Source organism: Gobius niger (genome assembly GCF_951799975.1).
Source record: "Gobius niger genome assembly, chromosome: 22".
NCBI classification, from domain to species: Eukaryota; Metazoa; Chordata; class Actinopteri; order Gobiiformes; family Gobiidae; genus Gobius; species Gobius niger.
Genome location: NC_136873.1, coordinates 9,544,509 through 9,556,834, shown reverse-complemented (window position 1 = coordinate 9,556,834; position 12,326 = coordinate 9,544,509). Strand labels below are relative to the sequence as shown.

Sequence of the window (12,326 nt, the reverse complement as noted above, 5' to 3'; positions counted from 1 at the left end):
ACATTAGAATCTTTAATATTTTCTTTTCCTCAAAACCTTTGGAATTTTATTTGGAATGTTTTAAATGTTCATATTTGGCTCTTTTTTTCTCTAATAACAGTGGCTCTATATGGTTTTATGGATAATACAAAGTCGAGTGTTGTTTTAGCGACACCTGTGGGTCACATGACGTCATTAAAGCTGCCACAGTTAAGGTTCTGTGTTTGTAATCCACACTTATATATTCATGATTATTATGTTCCTTATATCACTGTAATCATTCTGTATATTTCCTGATTTATTATCATTAAGTACAATAATCTTTATATATTTCTTATTTGTTATTGATCTAAAGCAGTCGTTGTAAACACCTGTTTAACTGTTTAAGCTGTCGGTGCTGTTGATTCAGAGCTTTGCAATAAAATTCACAAAATCATGAAGTGGTGTTTTTTTGTGCAACTTTGAAGTCCAGCATATAATAAATACATTTAGTCAATATAATACAGTTTGTGCACACTTTCCTGTTGTTTTATAATAGAAATGTTTTTAAAAAGGTTGTATGATTAATGTCCTTATTATAATGTTCACAAGTTAAAGGCCCTGCACCTGATTTCTTTATATAAATCAGGTATAAAGATTTATACCTGATTTATTTATTTATAATTATCAATACTTATAATTTCATGAGTAAATTATAAGTATTTGTGAGAAAGACTCTGAACACATGATTAGAAAACATTACATCAATTTAATAAAATCTCATTTCCTTTGACCCTGAAAACAGACCTTTAAGTTAAGTTAAGTTAAGTTAAGTTAAGTTAAATGAGCCAAGTTACTTTTTAATTCCGCCGCTTCCTTTAGCTTTAACAATAACATGTGAAGTTATGTTTATTGGAGGCGTAAATATGCAAGGTAAATGCACTGGATTTAGAGGCTTTTTGATTTAAAAAGAGGAACAAGGCAGGGAGACCCTCTTTCACCACATGTTTTTGAGTTTTCAGCCTTTGATGGAAAAAATAAGTTCAAAATAATTCATTTTTAAAAATGGTTTAAGATTTGACTTTATTGATCTTACAGTGGAGGAATAACGTGTTATAGTCGCTCTTCAAACACTGGAGCAGAAAGTTAGAAAATTACAAAAAAGAAAAGTTAAATGAGGGCTAACGGCTATAGGAAAATACATTGAACAGGCTAACGCTAACGGCTATAGGAAAATAGATTGAACAGGCTAACGCTAACAGCTATAGGAAAATAGATTGATTAGGCTAATGCTAACGGCTATAGGAAAATACATTGATTAGGCTAACGGCTATAGGAAAATACATTGATTAGGCTAATGTTAACGGCTATAGGAAAATACATTGATTAGGCTAATGCTAACAACTATAGGCTCAAAGTAACAAATAAATCATCAAATAAACATCTTAAAGAGACAGTTTTCTCTGTTTCTTCACCGGCAGCGTCTTGTTTTAACCTGTAATGTGTTAAAAACTCCCTGCCCTTCGCTCTGTCGTCTCTTTTCTCTACACTTTCATTTTCTTGCTGAACTCGGCTGCAGCCAGGTCGCTGTCATCCATCCGCCTTTTCATGCTCTCCAGTTTGTGGACCTTCTCAGTGTCTCCTTTCTCCTCCATCTTCTCGATCAGAAAGTCCAGGTGCTGAAAGGTGGAAGCTGAATCCTTGTTCAGGGCGATCTTCTCCAGCCTCTCGATGCTCTGGAAGGCCTCGTCCAAACACCTGTTCTTCTCTTGTTGCAGGACAAACATTTCAAACTTCAGGTCCTCCAGGAGAGTGGTCAGTTTCTCCTTCCCTTCTCTGTTCTTTTCATATTTGGCTTTCATTTCTTCAGCGGTCGTTTTCACGGTTCTTGTCTTGGTCTCATATATGAACTTTTCTCTCACATGACGGTCTGTGGAACATCTTCCTCTGCAGACGGTGCATTTCCCATCTTTAAAAACATTACTACACCAGCGCCCCCAGTGATCACATGAGTAATGGCAGGTCTCTTTGCACCTTCCACAGGTCACAGGGAAAATACATTGATCAGGCTAATGCTAACGCTATAGGAAAATACATTGATCAGGCTAATGGCTTTAGGAAAATACATTTATTAGAGTAATGCTAACGGCTATAGGAAAATACATTGATCAGGCTAATGCTAATGGCTATAGGAAAATACATTGATCAGGCTAGTGCTAACGGCTATAGGAAAATACATTGATTAGGCTAGTGCTAACGGCTATAGGAAAATGCATTGATCAGGCTAATGCTAACGGCTATAGGAAAATACATTGATCAGGCTAATGGCTTTAGGAAAATACATTGATCAGGCTAATGCTAACGGCTATAGGAAAATACATTGATCAGGCTAATGCTAACGGCTATAGGAAAATACATTGATCAGGCTAATGGCTTTAGGAAAATCTTCAGCTGCACTGATGAGTCTCACCTGTTTCCTTCACGCTGCCTTCAGAATAAAAGAACCTGTTTCCTTCACTCTGCCTTCAGGATAAAAGAACCTGTTTCCTTCACTCTGCCTTCAGAATAAAAGAACCTGTTTCCTTCACTCTGCCTTCAGAATAAAAGAACCTGTTTCCTTCACTCTGCCTTCAGAATAAAAGAACCTGTTTCCTTCACTCTGCCTTCAGGATAAAAGAACCTGTTTCCTTCACTCTGCCTTCAGAATAAAAGAACCTGTTTCCTTCACTCTGCCTTCAGAATAAAAGAACCTGTTTCCTTCACTCTGCCTTCAGAATAAAAGAACCTGTTTCCTTCACTCTGCCTTCAGAATAAAAGAACCTGTTTCCTTCACTCTGCCTTCAGAATAAAAGAACCTGTTTCCCTCACTCTGCCTTCAGAATAAAAGAACCTGTTTCCTTCACTCTGCCTTCAGAATAAAAGAACCTGTTTCCTTCACTCTGCCTTCAGAATAAAAGAACCTGTTTCCTTCACTCTGCCTTCAGAATAAAAGAACCTGTTTCCTTCACTCTGCCTTCAGAATAAAAGAACCTGTTTCCTTCACTCTGCCTTCAGAATAAAAGAGCGCTTCCTGTCTGACGAGCGTTCACAACAAAAGGCCAGTGTTGGGGAAGTTCCTCCAGGGGAGACACTGCACCAAACATGATTAACCTCTGACCCCCCGCCTTCACCGAGCACATCTTCTCCAGCTCAGCTTTACCCAAATCTAGAAGCTTCACGAGCGCCTGTGTCAAAGCAAGTCCAACACATGTGCAATATGAAATTACAAAAGACAAAAGAGAAAACAGAGACATTCATGACCAGAGGAGGAGAGTCTTTACTCGAGTCAACAGTCATGTTACTTTGAAATAATGTGACTCAAGTAAAAGTAAAAAGTACTGTATGATAAAGAAGTGACAGTGAAACTAAATCAGTGTTTCTGTGGCGCTGGGTGTTTTACTTCAGAGTAAAATAGTTGCCCCCCCATTAAAAACTGTTTGAGGTCATAAAACTACATGTAAATCCTGTTATATATGTTTGCTTGTTTGGCTGGACTGTTTGAATGTAACCTGCAGTACTCGGCCGCGCCAGCAGGGGGCGCGCGCTGCGCTCGGCCTCAGTATTGGCGCTGTAGAAGAAGTCAGCGCCTGATATGAGAGAAGCAAAGGCAGCTCCGGTTGTAACTGTTTTCCTACATGTTTTACAGGTAAGCTGGCTGGTAAAACGCACATTCAACAGGAGGAGACTTTCTCCTCCACCTTTTACAGGAACTTATGTTAAGCTACGAAGTGTTTGGTATATTTTATTTGTCTAAAAACGAGTCACGACCGAGTGAACGTTTCTAAGATGGCGGCCGCTGGTCCAACGGTCACCGCGGAGACCAAACAAAACTGTTTTAATTCTGTACAAGGTGAAGTTCACCACATGAGCGCCCAGAGATACTGGAGAACCTGATGCTAAAGGCCAGTTCTGCTGTTGGACCATGGGAAGATGTTTTAGAGGCGCTGAAAAAATACTTTTTAAAATCCTATTTATTAACCTCTTAACTCCCGCCTGAACCGAGAGCATTTCCTCCAGTTCAGCTTTACCCAAATCCTGTAGGCCAGTGTAACGCCTCATCTGAAAGACCTACAAAACTAAATGGATCTGTTTCCTCACAGCAGATTTTTTTTCAGCACTTAATTTGTTGGGCAGTCGTCTCATTTTTGTTGTGAGTTTTTTGTTACTTTTTCGTCCAATTATTTGCATTTTTTTGTCAAATTCTTTTTACTTTTTTCTCACTTTTTTGTCAATTTTTGTAAATTATTTGTCACTTCGTCAAATTATTCGCATTTTTTGGTCAAATTTTTCTCCGTTTTTTGTCCATTTTTCGTCCATTTTTTCCTCGATTTTTCGTCAAATTTTTTATCATTTTTTGTCACATTTTTGTAATTTAAAAAAAAAAAAAAAGTCAAATTTTTCTCAATTTTTTGTAAATTTTTTGTCATTTTTTGTACATTTTTTGTACATTTTTTCGTCAATGTTTTCTCACTTTTCTCACATTTCCATCCTTGTTTTCGTCTCAGTTTTGTTGCTATTTTCACACTTTTTCCCAGAAGCTTTTGGATTGGGGTAAAGCTGGAGAAAATGTGCTCGGTTCAGGTGGGAGTTAAGGGCTTGATCTAAGTGAAGCAAAGGCAGCTCTGGTTCTAACATTATTCTGACATGTTTTACAGCTTGTGCCACCGGAAGAAAAGTGTTCACCAGGAAGGAGTCGGCCATCTTTCCACACGTGTAGAGGTCACACTACAACACTGCTGTGGGGGGGTCGGGCCTGGACTCGCTTTTGTCAGTCCCATAGCACCATCTATATCACACTACAATGATGACAAACCTTCTGTTGGTCTGTAAATGCAGTAAATTAGAATAACTGCCTTGTATAAAATGTCTCTCTCAAAATGGCTGCAGTGAATGGCAAAAATGTGACCAAAAAATGACAAAAATGTGACAAAAATATGACAAAAAAATGACAAAAAAGTGACAAAAAATGACAAAAAAATGACAAAAAAATGACAAAAAAAATGACAAAAAAGTGACAAAAAATGACAAAAAATGACAAAAAAATGACAAAAAATGACAAAAAAAATGTCAAAAAAGACAAAAAAATTACAAAAAAATTACAAAAAAATTACAAAAATGTGACAAAAATATTACACAAAAATGACACAAAAATGTGACAAAAAAATGACAAAAAAGTGACAAAAAATGACAAAAAAATGACAAAAAAGTGACAAAAAAAGACAAAAAAATGACCAAAAAAGTGACAAAAAAAGACAAAAAATTTACATTTTTTTTAAAAAAAAAATGACAAAAAAGTGACAAAAAAATGACAAAAAATGACAAAAAAGTGACAAAAAAAGACAAAAAAATGACCAAAAATGTGACAAAAAATGACACAAAAATGACCAAAAAGTGACAAAAAATAGGCCTCTGTCTCTTTAAGAACCTCTGAGCCTTTAGACACGCCCCCTCCACACGCTGTCTGTGGCATCAGTGGGGAGGGGGTTCTGCTGAGGAGCAGTGGTTGGTTACTCGGCTCGGAGGCGTCTCCAGGACGTGGGGGCGTTCCTAGGAGGACTCAGGCAAACCTATCCCTAAAATGGCCGCCATCAGAGTTTTTACAGATTACTCAAAATGGCCGCCGTCAGAGTTTATACAGATTACTCAAAATGGCCGCCATCAGAGTTTATACAGATTACTCAAAATGGCCGCCATCAGAGTTTGTACAGATTACTCAGAAATACGTGAATGTGCCAAGGCAACACTTCAGCCATGTTTTTAATGAGGGAGTGACAGAATAACAGGATGGAAAGCTTGAATAACACCCCCCCTTTAAAGCATTAAACATATATTTTCAGTGGAGGAGTTTGAGGGACACCTATTGGAAGAAGGAGGAGGAGGAGGCGGAGGCGGGGCAGCAGCAGCAGACCACGCGTCACTCTGGGATGAAGAGGAAGAGACGACGCGTCACTCTGGGATGAAGAGGTTTTGTTCAGTTTTATTGTTTTTTTTTGTCTAATACATGAATCGACTCATAAAAGTAAAACGATAAAAGAAGCAGAATCAGCCAAACCACGGATGGATCAAAGCGTTTACAGCAGGAAATAAAACATGAGTGAAAGATAAAAACAATCAAATCAAATATAAAAGTGAATGACACGTTTCAAAGCTTCATCAAACGTTATTTACAAAATCTCTCATTTCTGCTGTTTTTGATCAGCTCAGACGGGGCTGGTCGTCAAGGAAACGCCTGAAAATACTAACTGTAAATGATCATTTCAATAATGGATCATTTTAAGACCTGGATCAACAGTTTCAATGATTCAACTTTGATTCATTTTCATGTGACATCAAAGTCTTTTACTGAAGTTTATTCTGTGGGAATATTTTTATTTTAAAGGATGTTCCTCAATTAGAAGTTAAAATGACTCATGATCTTATAAAGTACTTGTAAAGTACTTATAAAGTACTTATAAAGTACTTATAAGGTACTCTTGTACTTGATGAACTCAGTACAGACTCTTGTCATGCCCATATATGGATACAGACGCATCTCTGGAATCGCCCATATATGGTCATTTTTGAAAACAGTTAAACAGTTAAGGGGGAAATTTTTTTGAAAAGATGTAAATTTTCTCTAATTATTCAAAAACTACTGTAACAAAAGCTGAAATATGAAAATAGTTTATACTAAATAAAGATACAAAGACATGGGAAGGAGCAAAGTGGTTCAACAGCCCATAAATACATGAATAACGGAGAATGCTAACTGGATGCTACATATTAGCATCGGGCTAATGCTGCTGCTGTGAGAAAATATCCACATGGGCCTGATTTACACCTGACTTTATTTATGTGATAAATAAGTTGATTTTCCACCAGAAAATGGCAAAAAAAGAGTGAAAAATTGTGTTTCTCTAAAGATTGTATTTTCCCCCTCGGCGAAGCCACGCCCCCTTCTATGACGAGATGCGTCTGTATCTATGGCGTCATAGAAGGGGGCGTGGCCAATCTTTTGGGAAACACAGTTTTACACTCATGTTTTCCATGTTGTGGCGAGATATAAACTTATTTATCACATACAGATTAAGTCAGAAGTGAAAAAACGAGCTAGCGTTAGCATTAGCATTAGCACGATGCTAACATGAAGCACCATGTTCTCCGTTCTTCATGTATTTATGGGCTGTTGAACCTCTTTGCTCTTTGTCTCCATGTCTTTGTATCTTTATTTAGTAGAAACTATTTCCATAACTGAGCGTTTGTTAAAGCAGTTTCTGAATAATCAGAGAAAGTTTAGTTTTTTCGCCGTCTCAAAGGAAGAGACTTCCTGTTCCGTCTGTGCGACTCTTGTGGGACGTTTTGTGGATGAGAATTGGACTGGAGTCTAAACGAGTGTGACGACCAGCCCCGCTCTCTCTCCCCTAATGCACGTTTCAATCTGTCACAAACCAAACGTTTCACAGCAGAAAACACTTCAACATCAGGAACACACAAAAGTCAAACTCTTAAAGCCGTAAAACTCCATTCACATCATGACCACTGCATCTGAGTCGAGACCAGGGGTTCCCAAAGTGTGGCCCGCGGGACACATGTGGCCAGAACAATCCCATTGTCCAGAGAGTGACCTCCTTTTGAGCCTCATCTGCTTAAGACCAACTCTCTCCCATTCATTCTCAATGGTAAATGTGGGTGCAGTTCGCTGTTTGGCCACTAGCGTCAAACTGGGGGCGCTGTTTCACTCCTTTCATTAAAGTTAAGGAAACACTGTTGTTCATCACAGAGCCTGAACATCAAACCTTTGCCAGAGTTAAAGGGACTGGATGAGTGTTTGGTCCTTTTGATGCTCACTACTGCCCCCTCAGGTCTTATGTGTAACTGCAGCTTCTATGTTAAGGGGAGGAACATACTTCATCTGAACATGTAGGGGAGGAACATACTTCATCTGAACATGTTTAAACTCCGTGTAGTCCCTTTAACAGTCTGGGCCCCCCTGATCTGACCTGATGCAGTGGCTGAAAACAAACGATCCTAAAAGTGAATAAAACGTCTAAAGTTTATTTACAATATTTATCCGTCGTCTGTTTCTGCATCAGCCGTGAAAGTTACTCTGAACTTTAGTGTAACTTTACTTACACCACTTTACTGTGGCCGACCTGAGAGGCTTCAACTGCAGAGTCCAGACGACAACTCAAGAACCTTCGACAATTCAACATCATAATAATAATAATGATAATAATGATAATAATAATACAGGCTTAGAAAACACTATAGATCTAAAAACACAAAAACAAAATATCCAGTTGTTTCACTTCCTGATTCTCCAAATGAACTCACCCTAAGCCCCTCCCACTCCCCTCCCCTTGAATAAACCGTTTTTACATTATTTGGTTTATGATACCGGCTCTTTAATGATACTTGGTTTATGATACCGGCTCTTTAACGATACTTGGTTTATGATACCGGCTCTTTAATGATACTTGGTTTGTGATACCGGCTCTTTAATGATACTTGGTTTATGATACCGGCTCTTTAACGATACTTGGTTTATGATACCGGCTCTTTAAAGTGCAACTAAACGGGCGTGGCAGAGCCTTTCCCCACCCACAAACGAAAGTCAAAAATTGCTGAGAAAGGGGTGGTCTCGGAGGCTTTGGGGGAGAAGAGGGGGGTGAGTGTGTGGGCGGGGTCTGCTCTGTTGACAGTCTCAGACCAAGCCCCTAGATCTGACAGGACTGACAGACGGCTGTTACCGCTGTCACGACTGTGCGCAAGGTTGATTTTTTCGTAGGAGAGTTGGTGCATCTCATGACTTGTGATTGCTTGATGTAGCAACTAGTGATGCGGGTCAGGGTTTTTTTCAACCCGCGGGTCCCGCATTTGGGGCAGGTTCTAACCCGACCCAGCCCGCCCCGCAACGTTGTTCTATTTTTACAACCCGCCCCGCAACCATTAAATATTACGCGTTACAAATATGATCCGTATGAACAGTACCGGCGTGTCATCGCGCGCTCTCTCTCTCTCTCCCTCCGAAGAGCGCTGGGCAAGAGGGAGAGAGGAAGAGCAGAGGTCAGCCTAACGCGAAGTCACACACAGTCGCACATACGGTGGAAAACAGGAGACATGAGCGCCACAAAAGCGTTCTCTGGATCACAAGCTGCAAAACGCTGCTTGTTTTATGAAAATCCGACGTATATTTACGCCAAAAACCTGCTGTAAAGACGACGGTGGAACCCGCAACCCGCGCATCACTAGTAGCAACTATCCTACGAAAAAAAAAAAAAAGATCGCTGCCGGTAGACTCGCTCGCTGTGAGTGACTGCGAACAGAGAGAGAGCATCACACAGTAGCTTTTCTAAGGGATTTATTCCTCTACACCACCTCAGCCGAAGTGTGAGCATCGCAGTGGCGCCATCTACTGGTTGACTCATGAGCTCAGGCGGTGTGTGCGCGACGCGTGTCCTGGTTGCTACGTGACGGAGGCGGAGGCGTGTGTGGGCGGGGCCACAGAGGCACAGAGGCAGAACCACGGGCAGAACTGATGACGTTTTGTGGACGCCGTGGACACACTCTCCTCCAACCACAAAATATCAAATGTAGTTGCTGCGTGAAACCAGTAGGGGGCGCGAACCATGCGGTTTTAGACACTAAAGTGAGATTTTGAACAAGTTTGCCCCAATTGTCAACATATTGACTGGGACATGTAGCTAACTCTATTCAACAACCATTTAGACCGTTTATCAGCAAAAAAAAGTGGATTTGGTGTTTAGTTACTCTTTAATGATACTTGGTTTATGATACCGGCTCTTTAATGATACTTGGTTTATGATACCGGCTCTTTAATGATACTTGGTTTATGATACCGGCTCTTTAACGATACTTGGTTTATGATACCGGCTCTTTAACGATACTTGGTTTATGATACCGGCTCTTTAACGATACTTGGTTTATGATACCGGCTCTTTAACGATACTTGGTTTACGATACCGGCTCTTTAACGATACTTGGTTTACGATACCGGCTCTTTAACGATACTTGGTTTACGATACCGGCTCTTTAACGATACTTGGTTTACGATACCGGCTCTTTAACGATACTTGGTTTACGATACCGGCTCTTTAATGATACTTGGTTTATGATACCGGCTCTTTAATGATACTTGGTTTATGATACCGGCTCTTTAATGATACTTGGTTTATGATACCGGCTCTTTAACGATACTTGGTTTACGATACCGGCTCTTTAACGATACTTGGTTTACGATACCGGCTCTTTAACGATACTTGGTTTACGATACCGGCTCTTTAATGATACTTGGTTTATGATACCGGCTCTTTAACGATACCGGCTCTTTAACGATACTTGGTTTATGATACCGGCTCTTTAATGATACTTGGTTTATGATACCGGCTCTTTAACGATACCGGCTCTTTAACGATACTTGGTTTATGATACCGGCTCTTTAATGATACTTGGTTTATGATACCGGCTCTTTAACGATACTTGGTTTATGATACCGGCTCTTTAATGATACTTGGTTTATGATACCGGCTCTTTAACGATACTTGGTTTACGATACCGGCTCTTTAATGATACTTGGTTTACGATACCGGCTCTTTAACGATACCGGCTCTTTAACGATACCGGCTCTTTAATGATCCTTTGTTAAATATTTGCAGATTGACCTTTGACCCTGCTCTGAAACAGTAAAAGTCTAATGATTATTGATCTGCTGTGAGAAGTTTGTCCGTCACATCTGGTCGAAGACGACGTCAGTGCGTTCTTCTTCTTCATCAGGGCGGGCTCTGCGTCTCCTGGCTCTCTGGTTCCTCTCTTGCCCCCTGGTGGCCTGAAACTACAGCGCACAGGAGAGTTAGGCCTCGGTTTTAGTGTGTAACCACGGTAACGAGGGTCAGGAGCGAGGACGTGAGCTCGTACCCGGAGGTAGAAGAAGTACGGGATGAAGTTCAGGGACATCAGCAGGAGGAGGACCAGAGCTCGGACCAAGAACTCGGAGTCAGACTCTGGAACACACGGGACACACGTCACTGAAGCAGGAGGAACCGGGAGGAACCGGGAGGAACCGGGAGAGCTAAAGAACTGCTGTGTGATTCTGGTCTGAATTGTGTCCCAGGCGGCGCCCCGGACCCCTTACCTCCTGGGTGGATGTAGAGGGAGCTGTTGGAGGTGAAGTTGTGGTTGAACACCTGCAGGAGGTAAACACAGGTGTAGTTCCCTTTGTGGGCGGGGCTCACGTCAGTAAACAGGAAGTGGGCGGAGTGATCGACGGCCGGCAGGGTGAGGTTGAGAGTGGGAGAGAGCAGCTGGAAGGAGCCTCCCGGGTACTGCGGCTCCACGGAGCATTTGACCCGGAAATGTGCCCCCATCTGCACCCAGGCCCCGCCCTCTCCCGGCGACGCCCACTCACCCTCCTGTGCCCACAGCCCCCAGAGCTCGCCCTCTGCCCGCGGAGCCCACACCCCCTCAGACACAGACACCTCCGGGACCTTCAGCAGATCTGAGGAGACAAAGGGGGAGACGCTCAGAGGAGGTCAGAGGTCAGAGGTCAGGGAGACAAAGGGGGAGACGCTCAGAGGAGGTCAGAGGTCAGAGGTCAGGGAGACAAAGGGGGAGACGCTCAGAGGAGGTCAGAGGTCAGGGAGACAAAGGGGGAGACGCTCAGAGGAGGTCAGAGGTCAGGGATAATCCATAAACACTGGTCAGAGAGAATATCAGATACACAATAACTACTGTACAAGTAAAAGTACTGCGTGATTCACTACTTAAGCCCCGCCTCCACTTTGGCTTTACCCAAATCTAAAGCTTCATGAAAACAAAACAGAGACAAAAATCAGATGAAAAAGAACTCGACGACTCGGCAACAACGAAAAGATAAAGATCAGTTAGTTCTTAGCTTTCAAATGAGGCGTTGCTCTGGCCTATAGGCTGTGATCTCCAGTCCTGAAGCTTTAGATTTGGGTAAAGCCGAGCTGGTGAACATGTGCTGGGTTAAAGCGGGGGGTAAGAGGTTAAATAAAAGTACTGGAGTAAAAGTAAGTGAGTACTCCCCGCCTCGGCCAATGGGAGCAGAGGATTATCTGTGTCCTCCTCTAGGGGGCGTCGCCACATTCAGTGAACTGACTCTGAGCAGAGACTGAGAGAAGAAGAGACTCTGGATTCAAACCAGTGGGGGGGTCCCCCCCCTTCACTCTGAAATGAGTACGTGCTAGTGGCAGGCCGTGGTATTGCAGCCAGCAGCCCAAAAAGCCCTTTTTGTCATAGACACTCATGTAAAAGGAGCAGCCTGTAAAATGGTCCACAGGCATCTGGAGTTTCAGACTGAGGCAAATATA

At 41.7% G+C, this 12,326-nt stretch overlaps 1 protein-coding gene across 1 annotated transcript; it reads right to left on the bottom strand.

Annotated features, from left to right (window-relative positions):
• Positions 1-10,723: 10,723 nt before the first annotated feature.
• Positions 10,724-11,360, bottom strand: LOC306981588 (uncharacterized protein; the record flags this gene model as incomplete). Its single annotated transcript, XM_079581196.1, has 3 exons — positions 10,724-10,822; positions 10,912-10,997; positions 11,129-11,360. 3 exons carry the CDS (start codon positions 11,358-11,360, stop codon positions 10,724-10,726), a joined length of 417 nt encoding a protein of 138 aa, XP_079437322.1.
• Positions 11,361-12,326: the final 966 nt, after the last annotated feature.